General features: G+C 40.2%; 1 protein-coding gene across 1 annotated transcript in view; it reads left to right on the plus strand.

Moving 5' to 3' along the window:
- The window catches only part of LOC108427450 (mitogen-activated protein kinase kinase kinase 11), a 59,215-nt gene extending 34,898 nt beyond the window's left edge, over positions 1 to 24,317 (plus strand). The window contains exons 2-10 of the mRNA XM_017697613.2: positions 3,905 to 4,085; positions 7,614 to 7,762; positions 8,036 to 8,211; positions 8,699 to 8,945; positions 10,559 to 10,666; positions 12,150 to 12,309; positions 13,149 to 13,255; positions 13,922 to 14,497; positions 15,464 to 24,317. Coding sequence (XP_017553102.1) covers positions 3,905 to 4,085; positions 7,614 to 7,762; positions 8,036 to 8,211; positions 8,699 to 8,945; positions 10,559 to 10,666; positions 12,150 to 12,309; positions 13,149 to 13,255; positions 13,922 to 14,497; positions 15,464 to 16,074 — 2,315 coding nt within the window. The 3' untranslated portion in view covers positions 16,075 to 24,317. The remainder of the gene's footprint in view (positions 1 to 3,904; positions 4,086 to 7,613; positions 7,763 to 8,035; positions 8,212 to 8,698; positions 8,946 to 10,558; positions 10,667 to 12,149; positions 12,310 to 13,148; positions 13,256 to 13,921; positions 14,498 to 15,463) is intronic.
- The last annotated feature ends 297 nt before the right edge of the window (positions 24,318 to 24,614 follow it).

A 24,614-nucleotide genomic window follows, 5' to 3' on the forward strand; every position in this document is an offset into this window, starting at 1 on the left:
CTCTCATTCTCTGCTCTCTCGGCTCTCTAAATTCTCTCAATCTCTGCTCTCTCGGCTCTCTAAATTCTCTCAATCTCTGCTCTCTCAGCTCTCTAAATTCTCTCATTCTCTGCTCTCTCAGCTCTCTAAATTCTCTCATTCTCTGCTCTCTCTGCTCTCTGAATTCTCTCATTCTCTGCTCTCTCAGCTCTCTGAATTCTCTCAATCTCTGCTCTCTCAGCTCTCTGAATTCTCTCAATCTCTGCTGTCTCAGCTCTCTAAATTCTCTCAATCTCTGCTCTCTCTGCTCTCTGAATTCTCTCAATCTCTGCTCTCTCAGCTCTCTGAATTCTCTCAATCTCTGCTCTCTCAGCTCTCTGAATTCTCTCTATCTCTGCTCTCTCTGCTCTCTAAATTCTCTCATTCTCTGCTCTCTCAGCTCTCTGAATTCTCTCAATCTCTGCTCTCTCAGCTCTCTAAATTCTCTCAATCTCTGCTGTCTCAGCTCTCTGAATTCTCTCATTCTCTGCTCTCTCTGCTCTCTAAATTCTCTCATTCTCTGCTCTCTCTGCTCTCTAAATTCTCTCATTCTCTGCTCTCTCAGCTCTCTGAATTCTCTCATTCTCTGCTCTCTCAGCTCTCTGAATTCTCTCATTCTCTGCTCTCTCAGCTCTCTGAATTCTCTCAATCTCTGCTCTCTCAGCTCTCTAAATTCTCTCATTCTCTGCTCTCTCAGCTCTCTGAATTCTCTCAATCTCTGCTCTCTCAGCTCTCTAAATTCTCTCAATCTCTGCTCTCTCAGCTCTCTGAATTCTCTCAATCTCTGCTTTCTCTGCTCTCTAAATTCTCTCAATCTCTGCTCTCTCAGCTCTCTGAATTCTCTCAATCTCTGCTCTCTCAGCTCTCTGAATTCTCTCAATTTCTGCTCTCTCTCTGTGCTCTTTTACCTTTCTTAATTCTCTCAATCTCTGCTCTCTCAGCTCTCTAAATTCTCTCAATCTCTGCTCTCTCTGCTCTCTAAATTCTCTCATTCTCTGCTCTCTCAGCTCTCTGAATTCTCTCTATCTCTGCTCTCTCAGCTCTCTAAATTCTCTCATTCTCTGCTCTCTCTGCTCTCTGAATTCTCTCATTCTCTGCTCTCTCAGCTCTCTGAATTCTCTCAATCTCTGCTCTCTCGGCTCTCTAAATTCTCTCTATCTCTGCTCTCTCAGCTCTCTGAATTCTCTCAATCTCTGCTCTCTCAGCTCTCTGAATTCTCTCTATCTCTGCTCTCTCTGCTCTCTCAGCTCTCTGAATTCTCTCAATCTCTGCTCTCTCAGCTCTCTAAATTCTCTCATTCTCTGCTCTCTCTGCTCTCTGAATTCTCTCTATCTCTGCTCTCTCAGCTCTCTGAATTCTCTCAATCTCTGCTCTCTCAGCTCTCTAAATTCTCTCATTCTCTGCTCTCTCTGCTCTCTGAATTCTCTCTATCTCTGCTCTCTCAGCTCTCTGAATTCTCTCAATCTCTGCTCTCTCTGCTCTCTAAATTCTCTCATTCTCTGCTCTCTCTGCTCTCTGAATTCTCTCAATCTCTGCTCTCTCAGCTCTCTGAATTCTCTCAATCTCTGCTCTCTCTGCTCTCTAAATTCTCTCATTCTCTGCTCTCTCTGCTCTCTGAATTCTCTCAATCTCTGCTCTCTCAGCTCTCTAAATTCTCTCAATCTCTGCTCTCTCTGCTCTCTAAATTCTCTCATTCTCTGCTCTCTCAGCTCTCTGAATTCTCTCTATCTCTGCTCTCTCAGCTCTCTAAATTCTCTCATTCTCTGCTCTCTCTGCTCTCTGAATTCTTTCATTCTCTGCTCTCTCAGCTCTCTGAATTCTCTCAATCTCTGCTCTCTCGGCTCTCTAAATTCTCTCTATCTCTGCTCTCTCAGCTCTCTGAATTCTCTCAATCTCTGCTCTCTCAGCTCTCTGAATTCTCTCTATCTCTGCTCTCTCTGCTCTCTCAGCTCTCTGAATTCTCTCAATCTCTGCTCTCTCAGCTCTCTAAATTCTCTCATTCTCTGCTCTCTCTGCTCTCTGAATTCTCTCTATCTCTGCTCTCTCAGCTCTCTGAATTCTCTCAATCTCTGCTCTCTCAGCTCTCTAAATTCTCTCATTCTCTGCTCTCTCTGCTCTCTGAATTCTCTCTATCTCTGCTCTCTCAGCTCTCTGAATTCTCTCAATCTCTGCTCTCTCTGCTCTCTAAATTCTCTCATTCTCTGCTCTCTCTGCTCTCTGAATTCTCTCAATCTCTGCTCTCTCAGCTCTCTGAATTCTCTCAATCTCTGCTCTCTCAGCTCTCTAAATTCTCTCATTCTCTGCTCTCTCAGCTCTCTGAATTCTCTCTATCTCTGCTCTCTCAGCTCTCTGAATTCTCTCAATCTCTGCTCTCTCTGCTCTCTAAATTCTCTCAATCTCTGCTCTCTCTGCTCTCTGAATTCTCTCAATCTCTGCTCTCTCAGCTCTCTAAATTCTCTCATTCTCTGCTCTCTCAGCTCTCTGAATTCTCTCAATTTCTGCTCTCTCTCTGTGCTCTTTTACCTTTCTTAATTCTCTCAATCTCTGCTCTCTCAGCTCTCTCAACTCTCTCAGCTCTCTCAGCTCTCTCAGCTCTCAACTCTCTCAGCTCTCTCAACTCTCTCAGCTCACAACACATTCTCCTGTGACGTCTCACTCACAGGCAGCTTCTGCTTTCCTGCCAACAGAGAGGAAGTGGAAGAGAGACATAGAGGTTGAGCTTGAGGTATTGTGACAGAGAGACAATAGTGTGAGAAAGTATATGTACAAAGAAGTCACATATTGAATAATATGTTATAAAATGATACATCAACACAATGTTGTCTTTCAGTTTACTCACTTTTGACGGTGATCGTTGATGTTTAAATTATAAATATGTATATATTTGTGTGTGTGTGTGTGTGTGTATGTTTGTGTGTACATGTAGTTTGTATATATGTATGTGTGTATATAGAGTTTATTACTTTTATATACACAAATGTGAGTGTCTGTGTGTGTTTGTAGTTTGTGTATATGTGTAGTCTGTGTATATGTATGTGTATAGTTTATTACTATTATATGCACACAAATATAAATATGCATGGGTTTATGTGTGTGTGTGTTTGTAGTTGGTGTATATGTCTAGTTTGTGTATATGTGTACATTTTTTGTTCAGTTTGTTAAAACGGATGAAAAGGACCAGTTGTGCCACATTTCACAAAATACTTTAAAAACTATTTTTATTCAACACTTACCAAGTCCAGTTATTCACCTCCTGATGATACCCGATTGGGCTCGTGCGGCTGCTCCAAAACCCATTTTATTGGTCAGTGATTTGTATACCATCAACTAAACACTTGTCAGCAAGTAGTAGCTCAATTCACTCACAGAAGGATTTTCTTTGGACATATATATATATATATATATAGCTGACATATACTGAACAAAATCACAAAGACAAACTTTGCAATCTATAAAATAAAATGCACTAGTCAACATTTTATGCAACTTGATGTGACATGTGGCATTTCAGATCTACCTAAAAAAATTACTTCATGTGGTAGCGAGCAGTTAAACTAGTTTTGTTAAACTTTATTTGAAAGGTTTGTTCATTCAGTGTGTTGATCTATGTTGAATAAAACTAGTTAATTTACTTCTCACATGAAGAAGTTTTTTAAGGTAGATCTGAGGAACCACTTCTTACAGTGAATGACCAGAATAATTGACTTTTGTTGGATTACATAAAAACCATTATTCATCAAAACACCCACAGAAACTCATTTGGAGCCGTGATTGGTCAGGATGATCACGGTAAAAACACTACTGCAGTGTCACCAGTGTCACAACTGCAAAGGCCAATAACACAATAGCTATTCCTAATCCATCTCTCTCTCTCTCTCTCTCTCAGTCCTCCTGGCTCAGCCGATAGAGAAGGATGGCATCGAGGGTAAAACTCTGAAGATCACAGATTTTGGGCTGGCGCGAGAGTGGCACAAAACCACCAAGATGAGCACAGCAGGCACCTATGCCTGGATGGCACCCGAGGTCATCAAATCCTCCACCTTCTCAAAGGGCAGTGACGTATGGAGGTAATAAGAGGCCAAACATCCCCACAATTATATTAAAACAAGAGCACTTCTTAGTCGAAAAGCTAGCTGACTCAGTAGTTTGATTACTTACAGTTGAAGGTTTGGTTAAATGTAGTGATGTTAACGGTGCAGTGTCTGAAGTTTGCTTTTTTAGTTTTACAATGAAGCTGCAAAGCTAATATACTAACAAATAATAAAAGATTATAGTCACCAGTTTAGCTTGGTGCTAACTGCATGCCTATATCCTCACATACTTGCCTCTAACTATGTGTAGTTAAGTAATCACTAATAGACTTGCCTTCAGGGTTTCTGACACTGTGTGACATACTGTCCATGTTTATAGACAACAGTATGTTGCATAACTAAAAACAGGAGTAGAAGTCATTGTGAAGCCTGAATTTCTTTCTGCATTTTGTGCGTTTTTGTGAACATGTTATTTTAAGCTACATTAGCTCCAGTTGGATATTGAGTAACTAAATAAGCAAACATCAGGCACTGAACATGTCCATGCAGGGCAGTTTATAGCTATTATAGTTATTAAATTTAACTTGAAAAGTTGATAGACTTTTTTTTTTTCCTGATTCAGGTAAATGTAAAAAGTATTGACAGGGGCTGGTAGGGGGCTGAAGTAGGATGTTGTTTAGAACCCCCAATGGTCAAAACACAGCTATGAGCAGTATTTAGCAGCAGTCATGCAAGCTGAAATTTTGAAAAAGATGAAAGAGTTAGTGCTCACTAGAAATGAAGTGCCATTCGCCCCCACAATCACTGTCTTCTTTCTCTCTCACATACACATAAACACATAAATACTCAGCTTTGTAGTTACCTGTAGCAGATAAGTAAAACAATGCTGCTCTTATTCAGACTGAGAGAGGGTGGGAGGCTAAAGACAGGCACATATTCACAGCAGAATACAGACATAAACCCAACACAGCAGCCACACACACACACTCAGAACAATAGACGCTTGTGTGCCGCAGGACACATCTCTACACCCACTGTGCCTGTGGACCACTCAGACTGTCCTTATGCCTGAATCACTTCACCAACAAAAGACCTTGAGCATCACAAACATGATTACTTTTTTCGTTCTGCTGTTTCTAGCAAACAGAAACTAGTTGCTTCACTCTAATCTGGTGGAGCTCTGATAGTTAGTCATGAATTAGGCATTACTTTGTGTAGTTATTCTCGATTAGTTGCATTTGTATTTGCTCAGTTTTCCATTTAAAAAGCAGTGCACTTTGTTTTGGCTATATGAGTAGATAAAATGAGCTTAGAATGTATTTATTACTTTCAGTAATTCCACTTGATCCTGAATGTGAAAATTCACATACACGCAGAGTGAATGCAGTTCCAGTGGCTGCATGTTCTAGCTCCTCCACGGTCATGGTCCTCTCTCATGTTCACATACTGCTGCGTTACGTCTTTTTTAAGGGGAAATAGAATTTTTGACTTTACTGTTGCTTTTGTTACTTTACAGGTTCTTGATTTATCTTGATTTATCCTGATTTCTCGCACATGCACTGTCCAGTCTAGTCTGCTGAAGGCGTCCTCCAGTATTACTGATATCACTGATATTGCCAGCATTAATGCTTTCTTCCTAAAAGTGGCAGAACTTTCTCTCTGTGCACATCCAGAGATAGCCAGCATAGCTGATTAAAACATAATGTTGTTGCTTAGCAACAGGGACACGGGCAGCCAGAAAAAGCCAAAAAAAACCCAGGAAGTAAAGATACAGTATGCCCACTCTAAGCTAATTAATCTCTGATGGACTTGTTTATCTGCTTTCTGACACTGTAGCACACCTAAAAACAGTAGCAGCCATACTGAATTGCGAATTCAGTGTCAGGTGGATTTGATTTTTCCTCAAAGTGTTCTTTTAAATAAAGACAGACGGCTGCACTTTCTGGCTCTTTCGACCCGCATGTGGTACTGATTTCTTGTGCATGCTTTAAATGAAGTGGATCCCACTGAGCATATCTGGAAGTTATTAGCGAAATTTGTTAGCTGTGCAACCACAAAGTTTCTCAGCATGAAATCCCACTGCTTTCAGCTTTTCACTGTAAAATTCACACATCTGTGCTGAAGCACTTCTGGAAGTCACTGAGAACACTTTCCATTCCCTCTGCGATGACTACAGCAGCCCTGACCTGCTGCACAATCACTACACTTACACAGCCTGTGCATTTATTTTAAAGACTTTAACTGCATCTTTATATATTCCTCAGATTATGGTGTTTAGAAGCTGCAGGCAGAGAAAGCTGTGTTGTGCAGTGAGAGTGAGAGGCAGTGTGTGTGTGTGTGTGTGTGTGTGTGTGTATGTGTATGTGTATGCTGTAATTAAGAGTCTATATAAAGCCACTGTGGGCGAATCTCTCTCTCTCTCAGTGAGAGCATTTTAAAGGAGAAATGCTCTTGTGTGGCTTTCAGGGTGTAATTGTCAGTGCAAATCAGCCAAAACACAGAGGTTTCTGCTTTTCCTTTCGTGGACACCAAACAGCTCAGCTGCGTCCAACGTGTGTCTTTGTGCTGTTATTTGTGTGTGTGTTTGACTCCATCTGCTTGGCTTCATTGTTGTTGTCTGTTTCTTGTAGTGAAACTAAGTTTGCTTTTACCAATTAAAGAGTTACTCGATTCCTCATTTTCATCTGATTGAGGACGCCGATAGCCCTTCTCTCTTTCTCTCTGTATTGTTACTCTTTTTCCCTCTCTCTTATTCCCTTTCCCTCTATCCAGTCTCTTGCTCCCACAATCTGATTCTCTTTTTCTGTCTTTTATTTTCTTCCCCTTCATCCAGTCTCTCCCTCTCTATTTTACTCTCTTCCTTTCTCTCTCTCACTCTCTCACCCCTCTGTCTTTCCTCTCCTTCTCTCTTTACCTCCAGCCAATCTCTCCCTCCTTCCCTCTGATTCTTACTTTCTTTCTTTCTTACTCTTTCTCTTATTGTCTTTCCGTCTTTCCAGTCTCTCTCTCTCCTCCTTTATCCAATCTCTCTGTCTCTCTTTCTTTTTCTCTCTCTTTGTTGTATTTTTATGTGCATGTCTGTGTCTGCCTGCATTAGTATTACAGATAAAGATAGCATTTAATTCTGTAGGGTTGTAAATGCAGTAAAATGAACAAATATTACAGCAGCTTACCGTCACCTGAACATTCTGCTCTTACAGAGTGCAATACATACCTCATCAAATATCAGTTAATGTGAGTCTAATCTGAGCATCTCTCCCATGCTTATCATTTTTTTCAAAGTGATAAGAAGACGTGGCAGTTTTGCATGAGAACATTTTGCTAGACTTGAGCATTGAGCATGTTTTTGAGCATGTTTTGTTTTCATTAAAATTATGATTTTGGATATTGAGGTTTAAGGTAGAGTCAGATTTGTAGCAGACGTGTAGCCAGACTTGGCTACAGGAGCACAAACATCAATAGATAGTGCACTGAGATCTGAATGTAACTAAATACACTAACTTGTTCTATATATATCCTTCTTTCTCTCCCCTTCTCTCTCCCTTGCTTGCGCTCTCCCTCTAGTTATGGTGTGCTGCTGTGGGAGTTATTAACAGGTGAAGCTCCTTACAGAGGTATAGATGGTCTGGCTGTAGCGTATGGAGTGGCCGTCAACAAGCTGACCTTACCCATTCCCTCCACCTGCCCAGAACCATTTGCCCAACTCATGTCAGGTGAGCTATTTCATTTTTCTCTGTTCATCCATCCATCCATCCATCCATCCATCCATCCATCCATCCATCCATCCATCCATCAATCTGTCTATATATTTGTCCATTTATCTATCAGTCCATCCATCCATGTGTCCCACCATCACTCTGCCTGTTTATTTTTTCATCTGTAAACCAGTCCATCTGTTCATCCACTCATCCATTTATCTATCACTAAATCTGTACACGCACACATAACTGTATGTTTACTCTCTGTATGTGTGTTGAATGTATCAGAGTGCTGGGAGCAGGACCCCCACCGCAGGCCGAGTTTCGCCTCTATCCTGGCTCAGTTGTGCGCTCTGGAGCAGCAGGTGATGGAGGAGATGCCCCAGGACTCCTTCCATTCACTGCAGGAGGACTGGAAACTGGAGATCCAGGACATGTTTGATGAGCTCCGCGCCAAGGAGAAGGTGAGTTTTCTTGTATATTAATGGACAAAATGTTTGGATTGTGATTATATTATTGTCCTATCCCCAACGCTACTGAAGAGCCAGTCACCGTTCAAAAAAAAGCGTAGCTTTGCAGCCTCTGTGTACCTCTGAGAGCTAAGCTTACCCATGAACACCTGCCCTGCGTCATGACAGTATATTTATATGCATCTTTTTTCCCCCAATTTTCTCCCCAATTTAGTCGTGTCCAATTACACCTAGTTAGGACTCCCCCAGTTATACAACAATATAGGAGGGCAAGGCTAACACAGGCTTCTTCTGAGACCTGTAAAGCGCCACCGCATCTTTTCAAACTGCTGCTAAATGTGTCTTCTCATATTGTTTGGTGTTTACTTACTTGTTAATCAAATGCTTTAAAAGGGTTTTTTCTGTGGCATTGCTCCAATGATTTCTCTAAAGAAATTTTGGAGCAGTGTATCTAATACATGGCTGTGTGTATGATGTGCAGGAGCTGAGGTGTCGCGAGGAGGAGCTGAAGCGAGCGGCTCTGGAGCAGAAGTCTCATGAGGAGTTCCTGCGTCTGCGGGAGGAGCAGCTGGCGCAGTGGGAGCAGGACGTGTTCGAGAGAGAACTTTCACTGCTCATCCTCCACCTCAACCAGAACCAGGAGAAACCCAATGTCAAGAAGCGCAAAGGAACCTTCAAAAAGCACAAGCTGAAGGGCAAGAACGGAGAGAAAATCAGCATGCCACAGGGTAGGCGCTAAAGATGTGCAGTATCATAAAAGATGAGAAGTCATCACCATCTGCTGCTGCACCACTTAGCTCTAGTGTTAGCATTAGCTCTTTTGCTCAGCACAAGAAATTTGGCTTTCTTTGAACAGTTTTTCAGCCTTCTAGCTCAAGTGATGATGTATTATTGTCAGGCGAAAAAACGAATTTGTCTCTTTCTCACAATTAACCGTTTTTATTCATTAACTCTTATACAAAGAACTATCAAATTTAGAATGTATATTCCTAATTTCTAAAGTAAATTTAGATATCAAAAAATATATTTAAAAGCATTAAAAAGGAATTTCACTGATCTTCCAAAATTCTTGCTTAATTCACCTGTTGTCTTTACAGTGGTGGTGAAAGGAGCCAGGTGTGGCAATGTCTACAACACACGCATACACATTTTATTTACTGTCCAAATGATGTGTTTTTCTGAGTTTTTGTATGCAGTAGGGGTAGCAGTAAAATCATAATTTAAAAAATTTGTTTACATTTTCTTTGGGTACTACATTACTTTACAATGTCCCGTGTATTACCTCTCTGCCTTACCTATAACTCTCCACATGTACCCATCCTCTTTGCTATCATAAAGTGTATCAGGCAGTATATTCATTCACAACAACTTCATGTAATAGCTTTCAATGAGGCTGCTTTTAAAGTCCTTACCCTTTAGATGGTCCATATTACCCCTAAATCAAAATATCTCAAATGACATATTTCACATCAAACCACTCTGAATGACTTTGCTTCACATCTTAATGATGGAGTTACACAGAATTATTAAAAAAAAATAAAATAAAATAATGAGTTTTAAACAAATAGATACTAAAACTGACTTTAGTTGAGTGAAATGTGATCTGGCATTATAGAGCATTCAGTGCATGAAAAGTAGTTCCTGTCCTACACATTTATTCGCTACAATCATTATTTCTCTGTTTCAACATCACATCCACTTTACTTCTCATGTAGAGTCAGTTTACTGCTTTAAAAAAATGCACATCAGCACATCACCACCGGAAGTGCTTTCTAAACTTCTGATGTGGTTTTATGTTTCAGTTAGGGCTGTCACTTAAGGTGCTGATTATAGAAAATTGTTTATCTTTTCTTGTTCATCATAAGCACAAGTACAGTTCTAAAGATGCCAAATTAACTGAGAAATTTTGCTTCCTAGCTTTTGTTTATTCAGAGTTAAAATGTAAATAATAATAAAAAAACATGCCAAAAATGTTAGAAGTAGCTACATTGCTAACAATAATTGAATAATTGAAAGTCTCGGTGAATACATCTACATCTTTTATTTACCTTTATTGCACCCAATACACATTTTGCTTGCTGCAGCATAAAATTATTATGAAATCTAATGAGCTCTAATCTAGCTTTAATAATTGTGATCCTCTCAACTAGCTGATCAGACAATTATGTAATAATTGTTTAGGGCCTAGTTTCATTTAATTAAATTAAAACTTTTTATACACGCAAAAAGAGTAAAAGTAACAGCTTGTTTATTATATTGATAATTATAAATAACATTAGTTAACACAGACTACATGTAAGTAAGTTTATAATTAAATTTTGCTTGTGCCTTTTTTCCCTAGATTTCATCCATAAAATCACAGTGCAGGCATCTCCAGGGCTGGAGAAGAGACGAAACTCTCCAGATTTGGGGTCTCCTTCGATTGGACCCCGCTTCCGTGCTATCCAACGTTAGTGTGTCCTTTACTACTACTACTACAACCACTACTGCTACTGATTTATTTCACTTGTAAATCATTACAGAACAATGCAGTAAGTTGTAAATGGTTTAAGTGAGCATAAAGTTTATGATGTAAATGTACAAGTGCTCAGTATGTACAGACAACATCAACGGCATCAATTAGTTCATCAACGTCAAATTTATCCCATACTCAATTGAGCATGTTGGGTGTCACTATACTCTCTCGGCTCTTTCGGTGCGATTTCTGAGATCATCCAGTGTTGAAGAACCAACGACGAATGCTCTGAGCTGTTGGAGGTTCACTGCCATACTGACAGTCTGACCCCCTCTTTCAATTGGTATTTCAATTGGTATGCACCTCACAGTTGTAAAAATATGCGCTATGAAATCAGATGAATCTATTTGAATCACACACACACATCTTCTAAGCCACTTCTCCTTCTGGGTCATGGGGGATGCCGGAGCCTATCCCAGCAGTCATTGGGCAAAAGGCAGGATACACCCTGGACATGTCGCCAGTCCATCACAGGGCTTTTTTGAATCACCCTGTATATAAATAAAATAATTATAACAGACTTCATAATGCCGTGTTCACCCAGGTGAAGTGCAGTCAGGAAAGATATAAAGCTGTTCTCCATTTCAGTGAACCACTCCCGAACTGTTGACTGTTTAGTAAACTGCTAGCACTCAGAGCTGTAACACTCCTTTTACCTGCTAAATTACTGAAGGCTGAATAGGTGGAGGTATTTAAAGGAGTTGGGTCTTGTGACATCAGAGAATTCACCATTTGACAGAATTGAAAACGGTCAGTTTTTGCATCATAGTTTGCGATTATGGGCTGTACAAACTGGGAAGTGAATGGTACGCTTTGAACCTTTAACCACGTTAACACACACCATCATGCTTTTAGTTTTGAAAAAGGCAAGGGAGATTGTTTTCCTTGATTTGTGCTCTCTTAGCAGTAACACCTTTCTGCAGGTTTTCTGAATCTGAAGAGTGTGCTGTGCGTCATGTCTGAGTACTGTGGAGGCAGCAACAGTGCTGTAATTATACTGCTCTCTACTGGAGTCACAGAGCATAAATACAGCATCAGCTTTTGCTTCTGGTGCTTGTAATAGGTTTTGAATCTAATGTGAACTCTATATTTTAACCCTTATGAGAGATATCAGTGTTGTTTTTATATGCTAATTAAAAGTAATCATATAATTATTACACACAAAGTTATGTGATTTATTACATTATCTGTTTTGACATTCCACAAAACGATACCACAATAACGTTTCATCAAATTAAAATCAAATTAAAACTTCGCCTCTTCTGCTTACACACACAAATGTGGTATGAGTGAAATTTTAGGGTCAGACAATTTCTCGACCTGTTTCGTCTGGCTACCAGTGAGAAATGATTCATATAGAATTACAGCATACTTTTGTTAACTATTTTCCTCTTCCTCTTGTTTATTCCTTCTGCAGTGAGCCCCAGTGACAGTAAGTGGAACTCAGTGTGGCCACTGGAGACTCTTCCCTTGAAGCAGCCAAATGGAGAGCGCAGACTGGCCCCCCACTGGAGCCCCCAAAGCCCCAAAAGCCCCAAGAGCCCCAAAGTCCTGCGCCTCAGTCCACATGATTGCGGGTACACATACACATTAAGCAGTTATATGATCATGTTTGTGTCATTGCTGTCACATTAAAAGCTTCTGTTTACATTTTTTCTTGTTAAAAGAAGGTGCCAAATGTCAGATGGACCAATAGAAATTACTTGGAGTAAAATGTTATTGCATTCACAGGGATGCACAATTGGAATTGGCTAATTTATTATTCTCATGTTGCCCAATATATGTGCTGTAATTTTGTGAGGTAAACTAGGTGAGGCAGGTAAGCGCACATGCTTGAATGCTGCTACTACACCTGTACCAAAATGCCATAGAATAATTATGCATGACTCATTGCCTGTTGCCTCTTACCTTAAAGGTGTTGCTTTATTTGATACACATTATTTCAATAAGCAACATATTTTTCATTTAGATATGTGACACTGGGGTTAAAATTTTCCAGTTTGGCTCATTAAAGAGCAAACAGTACTGTTTATATTATTACATTGGTTAACAGAAAATGCTGGAAATGTGCTGGAATATTTCATTTATTCCTTTAGCCCACACAGTGTGAGCTTTTGGCTAAAGAAAAAATAGAAATCAGCCAACATATGGTGAGGCTGATTTTATTAGTTTTTTTTTTTTTTTTTTCCATTTCAAAGATATGTAGTTTTTGCTGTGACCCTAGTGATATGAATTTCTGTAGCCTGGAAATCATCACCGTCACTAATTTTATTTGCAAGTTGTTTGCGTTGTTGATTTAAGCTCTGTACTTAGGAGCTCTCTTAGAATTTCACTGGGGAAAAAGTTCTCATTAATACTAGAAGTTGATTATTGGCTCTTTGTGTGACTGATGGCTGTTTTGGTGTTTGTTTCTCAGTCTGTCTATGAGGGCGAGGCTGCTGGAGGTGGACAGCAATGAGAATGGAGACTCCAAAGATGACTTTGAGGAGTACAGACCCACTACACCAGAACCAAGCCAGAATGGTAGACTCCTCTTGTACTGTAATATGGAAGAATATGGACAGACATGTTTTTTACAAATTTATCTACAAGATACATGCTACTTCTTTTCAAGAAGGAAACGTAATGATCGCTAAAGCAGTTAAATTTACCTGTTTCCTCGCAAATGTAGTCAAATAGCCAATACATGTTTAGTGTGTAAAGATTCTTTAGTACTAGTGTAGTCAATGGTGATAAGCTGTTAGTATACAAATGGACAAAGTATGAATGAAATTCAGGCCTTCAGAACCTTTTTAGCTAAGCAATGTGCTCATCCATTTTATAGATACATTTATTTTTGCTAGAACTGTATGCCTAAATCATCACACTCTTGCATCAGACTGTATTGAGTTGTTCAGTGATCTTTTATTGGCTTTCTTTTGTGGTATGTGAGACATACTGTTTTCAAACACAAGCATGGACAAAAGTAAAGCTAAAAAACATCTTGAAGCCTTAATTGAGCTTCATAGCTCCAGCGCAACTAAAAAAGCTTATTTTATTTCAAGCACCCAAACATGTCTTGATTGATGGGGGGCTGATGTAATAATGTAAATTAGATTTTTTTGTTGAACTACTTCTTTTAGAATAAAACCCTCTGCCTTATTTTAGTATTTTACACTGTGCTTTCTGTCTCTCCTTCTCTTATTCTAGGCTCTAGCTTGGTTAAGGAGCCTTCCTGGACTGCTCTTCCAGAAGAGGATTCCGGGAGTGAGGAGGGATATTTGTCCCACCGCAGTTCCCCAAACCCTGACTCCCGTTCCAGCATTCCCCTACATGCTAAAAGCACTCACCGGGCTTTGCTCAGTGGCGCCGCCGTGCTGGCCTCTGTGGCTCTGGGACGCCATTTAGAGCCCCAGCATCCACCAACACCCCCTCCACGAACAGCCCCCAGGACTAATCCCCCTGCTCTGGAGCTGGAGCGGGAGCGCCCTCCAGTGACCGTAGAGGACTTGCCCACAGACCCAGCTGTTGTTGGGGATCTAATCACATTTAGTACAGACTCTCTGCCTCGAGGGCTTTTTGATGCCCCGTTGAAGCCCCCTGAAACCAAACCCTTACCCCTGACTCCCCCTCCCCCAAACCCCAGAGACAGGTCAGGTCGCCGGACCCCCCAGCACAGCTCCGCCGAGTGGATCGCACAGGCAAATGGAGAGCCAGCAAATGAGGGTGTGAGTCAAACTGGAGATAGAAGGAGAAGATCCAGTCATGGACTTTCCTCACAACTAGGTAAAGCAGGCTATGTTTTGAAGGAGGTGATATTGCTGATGTTGTTTTTTGTAAGCCATAGTTCTAATAAATATCCCAAGATTATTCTCTCTTCATGCCTAAGGCAGTAGTTCAGGTTTCAGCTGTCTGAAGTGTACTTCTTTAGTTTTGTACTGGAGCTATTAGGCTATTAGTAGCTAGCAAATAATGGAAGCTTATACCCCATCAGTTAGTGTCAATGAGATTTAAATTATTTAGGGTAATTTGATGTGGACTGGTTAACTTTGATGAAGCTCAAATATAGCCATTGTTATCTAAAACTGTTAGTGAACCAACGTGTTTTTATATGTGATGTTGATTATGATAAAATAATCATTTTGACTTACAATACCCTGCATGTACCTCTGTGCTGGGAATGGTTTTAGGCCAAAACATGATCTTAGTACTATGGTGAAACAAAGTCTCAGGCATCAGGAAGTGTATTTGTAATTTGGTGAGCTTTTAGATGCATTAACTTTGAAGTCTGCTTCCTATCACCACCACTGTGAAAAATGCTGACCACTCTTTATTACTTTGTTTACATCTTAATTATGCAGAATTTTTGAAAAGTCTAAGAAATTCCCTTTTAAATAATCTCTAATAGATTTATTTATGTGGTTCCTGACACTGTATAATTGACAAAAAGTATGTGGCGTAGCTAACAGTAAGAGCCACCTTAAAGACTGTATTTTTGTCCATGTTTATAAATATAGGAGGTCTATTTGGGATCACAAGTATATGATGATTGAGGTATGCAGTTTGCATTAATTGTTTGGCTACAATTAATTAATAGCCTTGTAACTCCATTTCAAAAACAAAGGAGTAGAAACCCATGATGTCTAGGCTGACTGGCCTGCTTTCAGTGTGGAACATAACTTTCATTTGTTAAAAATGTCATATAAGTAAATCCATTATCTCTTTCTCTTTTTTTCCCTTACTTTCACTCAGTGTTGGACCTTCCTTTGTGCCAAGACACTATGGTGGAAGCAGACGACAAATCCCCCACCCCGTTTGCTCTGTACCCGGACCCTCGCCTCTGGAGCCCCAAAACTCGCCGCCTGGAGGTCAACATCATCCCACGACCCCGGCCATCCCCCATACGGCCCCGGATCGATCCCTGGAGCTTCATTTCTGCTGGTGGGACAGAAAAAATCAACTCACGGAACAACTTCTCGGTTAGCAGCCCCACGAGTCCACGACTGGGGTACCAGCCTTCACCTACCAACCCCTTCACGAACTGCGACCCTTTTCCGTCCCCAGATTGTGACCCTTTCAGCCTCAGGGCTGACCCCTCTGTTAACTCTGACCTTCCCTCACCCTTTGATCCCTTCTCTGCACCTTTTCCCACCTCGCGCTCTGCACCATGCTCCACTAACGGCAGCCCCAACCTTTCACTCAGGGTCGCTCCACTGAACCCAGCTGACTCCCCACTCATTGACCTGGGCTGGGCGGGGGTCAGCAAGCCCCTAGCTGTTGCCAAAGAAAAAGTTTGCCCCAGGAGGGCTCTGGGTCTAAGTCCCTTCAGGTCGCCGACACAACTCAGAGACGACAGATTCTGAACTTCAGAAGTGGAAGCCACATTGTTATCTGTAAAATACACTTCAAATCAAGACAGCGTGGCACCCAAGCAGCAACTGCCCTCAGTATTTGGTGCTCTGGAGATCTTTCAGTTCCTTTGGAAAGAGGATAAATGCACAACAGCTTTGGTTGACTTTGAAAAAAGTAATGCCCCAAGCAGATGTTTCTGTTCTTACATTGTTGTCCTTAAAGCAACAGAACCTAATGACATTTGCACATCTTTATGATGCAGATTATGCATTCAGACAGAATTATTCTTAGTATTCAACCTTACCAGCATGGTGACACTGTAAACTGGGGAGCTTGCCCTTCTTAAATCTTTATTGCCTGTGAATCCCAGAAACAGAGAAGCTGAAATATGCATTCCTTTTAGATGCCCTTTTCCATTGGTTACCTTCAGCAAGCAAAAATGCTCACGTGGCTAACTATGAGCAAGAGCCAGAAAGAAAAGCCAGAGAGAAAGCTTTGCCTTGTGCATGTTGCAAACTGGCATTTCTAGGTTTTATTCATCATTAGCTGTGTTTCCATTTTTGGGTTGAGTTGCTCTTTTAAAACAGTGGTCCCTAATATCAGTTTATTTGGGTTTCTTTACTTCATATTAAGCAGAATGTTGTCCGCCTGCGTCTCTGCCTCAAAATCTCATTGTCTAAACAATTGCCTTTGCTGCACTGGACCTTTGAAAATCCATAGCAGCTTGTTTCAGCCCAGTCCGCTTCTTGGCTTGCATATGCTATTTTGACAAGACTTGAAAAACACTTTACCTTTCATAGTTTCTCTTTTATAGAGGGAAAGGTAACATTCTAAGTACAAGGCTAAAGCACTGTTCTGCACATAAGAACAATGCTGCAGGGGAGAACAAATCAGACTCGCTGAACATTCTGCACATGTGCCAAAGAATATAAAACTCAGGCCAACAGCACATTGCTGCATTGTAGCATAAATTGCAGGCCCTCTACATTTACCGGTAGCCCAAACTAAATTAGCACATCAACAAGGCAGCAGTTATTCAGAGAATCATTTCAAATTATTTTAAAACATGTCAGCAGGTGTCATTTTCACTGGGTAAAAAGTAACAAAAATTGACATCCAGCCTCTGCCCAAAATGTGCTTCTTCTTAACAAGTGTTGCAAGGTCAGACAAGCTTTATAGAATGTTGATCAAATGCCATTCAACCTAATGTATCTTAATTTTGAGTGTTAATGCTTATTTCAAATGCATGTGGTCAAATGTTAGAATAGATTGAGGGTCTATCCAAGCCGTGCCATCATTTGCACAATGGCAAATTTGTAGTTGTTGTTTTAAAGTTACGATTTGCTACAAGAATATAGTCCAAACCCAAAATGCTTATCCGAACCTGATGGAACTCGACTTCTCGTGTTGGGTTTAGATGGGTTCAGAGATTGTTACATATGCACTTTACATCCAAAAGTATCTGGAAGCCCATTCTAATTAGTAAATGGAGCAGATTAAGGTCACCCATTGCTGAAATAGGTGTTCAGTTGCACATACAGCTTGTATGATCTCCACAGAAAAGCACTGGCCAATAGAATAGGATGCTCTAGAGCTGTCGCACCATGCCCAGTGCCAAGTATGGGCTAAAGGTGTATAAAGCCCCGGTGGAGCAAGTTAAGTGCGTTCTCTGGAGTGATGGAGCTCCATCCAGTACTTTTGGATACAAAAGTACCAGAACAAAAATATTAATCCAGTTGTTCCCAAACTTTTGGACATCATGTGTAATTTGCATGCTCGGACAGGCAATTGCTGCGATGATGGGCTAGTTAGGATCCGTTTCTATTAAATTTATTTGAGCTTGGGTTAATTTAGGAGACAATTCATTAGCTTAAAGCCTGACTAAAGCTGTAGTCCAGCTCAGTAGCATAGCATTTTAAATTGTACATGATTATATCATTATAACATTATAACTAATATATCTAAACTCTAAACTAAGATCTCTGCAGGTTTTTAGTCAGTTGTACATTTTTGCCACTGTTCTCTAAAGTTTGTCCAACCTGACAACGTTTGCCATGACAGAATGCAGTTATGTGTAGAGCCTGAATAGATTAGTGGAAAACACCCCATTATTATATTGTAGTGGTTTATTTGTATTGTATCCTCTTTTAAACTTGTAGTGCTGGAGGGATTGTTTTCATTCTGCGATTCTCGTCAGCACTTTAGACAAATTATCCAAGAGAAGGAGTCACACCGGAGACATTATTCTCTCTGATTTGACCAGAAACTTGTAGCTAATTGATTTCAGCCAGAGTGACATGAGCTCCAACACAAACAGACACCACCGGGTTTTTCCCTGAGACTAATTAACTTTAATTAACTCGATGTCTAACAGCAAAGAAATCAAAGTGTAGCTTGATCACCTTGGCCAGACTGGCTTCTTCTAATTTGAGCCCCAAAGTATGGTGCTACAAATCTTCTTTAAACTACTGACTGGAGGTCTCGATGCATAGAACGTCTCCTCTACCTCTTATGTGATCATAGCGATATTGTGCATGTACTGTACTGAGAAAGATTCTTATCTTTTATCTGTTGTTTTTTTCATCCGTGAAATTCCTTCTTGAGCCCAGACGTAACGAGGAGAGGGGTTGATATAACAGGAATTAGTATTTTTTCCCCTTTCAAAAGTATTTTTCCCCCTTTCATTCTACAGCTGTACAGCTTATAACAGGGAAGTGCTGACAGTTTTTCCTATTTGTGGGCATGTATTTGAAGTGATAAGTTCAGATTTTTTTAGCATTATTATAAGAATTTCTTTTGCTGGAGTGACATCTTACATTCCACTTCAGCCTCATTCCCCCGAAGTGACCTCTGGGTTGTCTGCCATGATCACATATAATCGCTGCTCGGTTCCCTCTTCAAACAAGGAGAGTAATTTCAGCTCCTTTGGCTGAGGCTGCGGAGAATTCAGCCCGTAACATCAAAGCGTCCCTGGAGGTTTTTTGACTGCTGTGTTATTGCCTCTGTTCCCAAAGTGCACAGAAAGTGAGCCTCACTCACTGTGCCGAAATCCTGTGAGCATAGGGTTAGGGCAGCAGTCCTGCTGTAAGCATTAACTTAGTGTGAAAGGCGAATGCAGTCAAAGTCTGTAGAGAGTCTGAGTACAGAGGAAATGTGACATTAACAGGGGGTCATTCTGAAATTGATCCACGTTCTGTTTGAAAGTTTGGACAAGCTTTACTGAAGTTGGAGAAAAGTCTCGTTCGGCCTGATGAGAAACTTCAGCACACAACTTATTTTTTGCCATAGTATGTACATTAAGATTGTATTATTAACTTCAATTGATATTATTTAATCTTGGAAAAAAGCTCACACTTTTAGGATAGATTGAAGATTTTTTCATGTGATCATGTTTTAAAACATATGGCTGCTAAGTTGGACCCTGTGTTCCCTCAGATTTTTGTATTATACATCTCACTTCAATACAGTATGTTAAGAAACCTATAAAAGGGTCCTGGTTGAGGTCTTTGGGTCACCAAAGGTAACAGCGAGTGAGTCAAACAGCTTGCTAAGCACACTTTCTAATGCAAACCGTTTTTTGGGAAGTCTGAGTGCTTCAGTTTAGGTGCATTGCCCTTCTTTCTTGGTTGTGTACACAACTAGCCATTAGCTCGCTAACTAGCAAGTTATCAGAGTACAGTAACAAATATAAACAGGAATAGATGAAGTAGTTTACTACATGAAGCACAGTTTGAAAGTGTCAAGAAGGCATAGGTCTGGCTTCTAAGTCTGATATCAACGATTCAAAAACAGAAAGCATAGCAGTATATGGCTCTCTACATTTACCTAACTTGGCAAAGTTGTATGCTACAGTTTCTGATTAGGTTTCATTTTTGTTCCCTTCAGAAAAGTTGAAGTTGAAGTATTTAATTAAGGTATATGTAAATAACTTTACCGTATGCTTTTCTGAGCATACTGTGGATTTCATTGGCACTCAAAAATCACTTTTAATTAAAAAGAGAGCTTAATTAGTCCGGTTTGTTTTAGTGCAGCACCGTGTGTGTTGAATACTTTTAAGTAGTTGGATTCATAGTCTTGCTAGTATGTTTAAAATGTGGCACCACTTTGTCTGTTCTAACTTATCTGATTTACAGATCAAAATGACATATTGCCACGTATATCATAAAAACGTCCGCATCATGATGTTAAATTTTCCCATATAGTGTCTTCTGTCAATGAGACGCCTGCTATTCTTAGCCTCATACATAATAAGTGTAAGCAACAGTCTTCAGTGGGAATGCTGCCTAGTTGAGGAATCTTGATGTACAGTACAGCTTATCCCTGACCTTTCTTCAGTTGTTGACTCTCAGATGAATCCGTCTGCTTGCTGCTGAGCAACCAACACGTTAAAAAGCTGCTGTTGTCTCTCCAGATAGACATTGCACCCTCCAAATTTCCCCCTCTAAGTTCAGTTAGCCTTAACCCTATCTCTGAAACAACCATGGTTTTACACTGTTTAGTGTTAGCATCTGTGAGGGTGACTCCCTCATGGTGAGTGTCAGCACTGTGGCTGCCCTGTTCTTTTTTGATGCCAAAGATGAATGCCTGTGAGATTTGTAGTTTGGTTTCTTGCTCTTCAGTTGTTCTGAGATTGACTATTATTTTCGCAGGGAGGTGATTTAGCAAAACTGAAGAAAACAGTATTTTAGAGTTCAAAGTGGTCTTTGTGAGAAAGCCATGTCAAAAGGCTGTATAACTGTGGCTAGACCTCCCGTCAGTGTGCAGTTTTGTCAGTAGCGTCCAAATATGTTTCAGTCGAGCTTTTTTCAGTTTAGCGTTTCTCACAGTAAATTTGCTGCCACATTTTCAAAAATGCAGAGGCAGAAGGATGTTTCCCTGGCCAGCGGTTCAGAAATCCATTAACTCATCTCTGTTCAAATCAAGCTCGAATTGAGCCCTACCTCAGCCCCTCAGACCATTCAACACAGGCTACGTTTTCATGCGAATGTTACACATACCGTTGTTTTTTCATGCGAACACCTAGTTGACATCAGTGCTGTCAAAAACCTTTGTAGAAAAACGGATGATTCCTGGTGTATTGTCAGTTTTTAGTACACACTAATGGACAGATAAAGGAGGATGATTTGTGAGTAGGCTTTGTGAGTCGATTAGCCATCCTGCTCTCTCAGGCATTGTGCGGTTCTGTCATTGCTAATCACTGTCTAGCACTAGAGACAGAAAATTCAGCTCTACTTTTGCTGAGAAACTTCTAGTGGTTTATTGATCCATGTACATGCAATGAAATTCAAAATTGAGGCCTGATATTCTGCAAATAGAGAACCTTAAAAGAATACTTTAGCTAGAAAAGCTAACATGTCTAAGATGATGAGTAGCCAGCAGGGCAAGAAAGCTTGAAATTGTTCACTGAGCTAAAGGAAAATGTTTTAATGCTAATTTTTAAAAAGAACCATCCCCTTCCTTTAAAAGCTTGGACTTTTTGTGACTCGGGAACAGTTTAAAAGTTATAGATAACGGATGAGGCTGGTGATGATATCGCCATCATAATGCCATGTCTGCAAACCTCCGGTGAAGCTAAAAATCCTCTCTGCGCACCAACATTAGCATAAGTTGCCATTTAGTTCTGGCATCTGAAACATTAGCATTATCTCTCCTGCGTTTTTAGTGGCGGTTTACAAGGTCACCATCTGCTGGCCTCATTTCGGAGATAACAATTAGTTCTTAAATCAAATAAATTGAACGTGGGAGTGTGTTTCCAAGGCAACAACTCCCGCATGCTTGTGATGGACCCCTGGGTCAGACTGAACAGGTGTGCGTACACCTAAAGCCCAGTTGACATTTATCTCAGCCATCATATCCAGACTTATTTATTGGCAACATCTTGTCCTCTGCTGTTAAGTGGTTCTTTCTTGGGGCTTTTAATGCATGAATGTGTGGCAAACAATCCTTTGCTTTTCAGCAGGTAGTGGTAGTTCCAGTCAGTAGCCAATAGTTATGGAAAAATCCTCAGAAGACACTGTTGTCATTCCATGTGCCAAAGAAAGACTTTGTGATCTAAAAGTTAAACTGCTTCTAAGCCATGTTGCGTGGGGAGGGGGTGGTGCTGTGAGTGAGAATATCTGGCATTTCTTCATTTAGTCCAGGCTGTACTGTGGAAACAGGGTTGGAATTAGCAGCGCTAGGTTAATTTCCTTGCAGAAGCTTTGCCTTTAAAGGAGCATTCTGACATAAAACTAGCTTTTGGTATACTGTGTTAGCCCTCAGCCTCATTGGTTTGACAGAATCCACCATGATATATCTGTATTAGAATATTCAAGTGTGCAGTACACACATACATCATGTAATTATTGGGAATCGCCCCCATGGTGATAAAGAAATCTACAATATGTTGCTGTTCAAAAAGAAAACGAGTATCTCCAAAATACATTTACATTTAACTCATAATGTTATTTAATGCAGAAACATTCTATCTCAATTAATTTTGTGGCATTTCTATCCATTCGTCATTACGTTTTTACGCGATGTAAAGAAGGACAGTTGCTGTGCTCAGATCAAACAAGCAGATACATGTTTTTTTTTTCCAACAGCAACAATATATAGCGCTGATGTGGAGGCTAATAAACGTAGTTGTGAAATGGGGCTTTGTAACAGTAGCTTTAGCTACCCTCTACATTTGTCAGCCAGTGGTAAAACCAATCAAACAGCCTGTCTTCATGTTTCCGGTCTAGAGTTTCAAGTGTGATGCCTATCTTCAAGATGCATCATCAGAAAGAATCTTTAAATGGAAAAGTATCACTAATGACTATTGTGGCACCACTGTAGGAGTGCCCCTTTAATGCTGTTGCTGTTTTGTTTAGTGCCAACCACAATCAACTCCAGCACTTTGTGTCTGAAATCATAGAGCTTGTGGCCTGTAGAATCATAGTACTGTGCTAAAATCCCCTGTGACAGAGATTTTTTTTAAAGAGAGATTTAAATATATTTATTAAGGCCTTTTAGACACTGGATTAAAGATATTTGAAAGGGCCTGAGACAGATTCCTCATCAGGATGCTTTGTATATCGTATTTTATATTTTACTTCACTGGAGTATGTGATGAAGTATGAGTGCTGCAAAGGGACAAATCAAACTATGTCTATGTGTAATCAGTGATAGACCAATTGCTCAGATATTGCCTGAGTACATGTGCCTTGATTCACAAAGGTTATGATTTCCACCTTTTTTTTTCTTCACATCGTTTTTCCTCCATTCCTTTTCTGGGATGAGACTTGGAAGGTGCAAAAAAAGAAAAACAAAACAAAAAAACACTTCGGATGGCCCTCTCAGACACCTTCATGGACACAGTAAACCCTGCAGATGTTTTGAAGAGATCTTGGACTTCTGGGATTCTGAATATTCTCTGTGACCATGACATCAGCCGTCTGCTTTTTTTTCTCAAGAACACCCGATTTTGCTCCTTTTGTTCATTTGTTTTAATTTTAGGCTTTATTGTGATACTATATTCTTCAAAAAGTTGTGTGTTGACTTACGTTTATGGAAGATCAAGTTTGATTTATTATTTTTTCCCCTCCCACTGGGCTTTGTGTTTTTGCCTTCGTTGTGTGTTTTGTGATTTGACATACTGGGCTGGGCCTAATCATTCTATGACTTTGTGTTTCAAAGAGTGTGTGTGTGTGTGTGTGTGTGTGTGTGTGTGTGTGTGTGTGACAGACAGAGAGAGAGAGAGTGAGCGAGCGAGCAAAGTGAGAGAACAAGTATATGTTTTATGTATGTATAAATTGTTTTGTTTTGCCTGTTATATTGAGTTTTAACCTGTGGAACATTAAGAAAATGGAAAGAGAAGAAACGAGACCAAATAAAGTTTAACATGACCTTCAGAATTCTCTGCTGGAGAATCCCTTTACAGACCATCTTAATCTGAATTAGAAATTCGGGAATAATTCAATTAAATCTTTTTTTAAAGCTACAATGCATACATTTTGGGGATTTGGAGACCTCTCTGGTGAAAATGAGTAACTGTATGCAACATGGGTTGTGTTTTGGACCTGACTGAATGAATGTAATGATTGAGAGCACATCGAGAGCATTCAAAGAGAATACAGTCAAAACTTGGTGAAGGACATGTCTTCTGAGGATGTGAGTAAACAGTCTACTGTTATCATCAAATCTTCATCACTGAAATGTTGATTTTGCATTTGAGACCTAAACATCTGAACCCGTGCTTGTGACATTAAACATGAAGATGTGGTTTGAAAAATTCCCCGAAATCCGACCCGATGCTTCTGACTTTTAAATGATTACTTTAGACTTTACAGGGCAGCTTGCAGCAGTGAGCACACACCATATTTTAGAGTGTTTTTTCACTGATGATTTTGGTCCAGACTACAAGATTTTCTCCGAATAAAACACACTTTTTTAGATTAGGTGTACGAACGACTCTGTGACTCAGAATCTGATGTGTTAGATAATTTCTTGAGAACAAGCCAACCGTGGCAGGTGACAGGAAGGCACATATTTACTGATATAGCTCTGTGTAAACAAAAGAAATGAAAAG

Source organism: Pygocentrus nattereri, chromosome 22 (genome assembly GCF_015220715.1).
Source record: "Pygocentrus nattereri isolate fPygNat1 chromosome 22, fPygNat1.pri, whole genome shotgun sequence".
Taxonomy (NCBI): domain Eukaryota; kingdom Metazoa; phylum Chordata; class Actinopteri; order Characiformes; family Serrasalmidae; genus Pygocentrus; species Pygocentrus nattereri.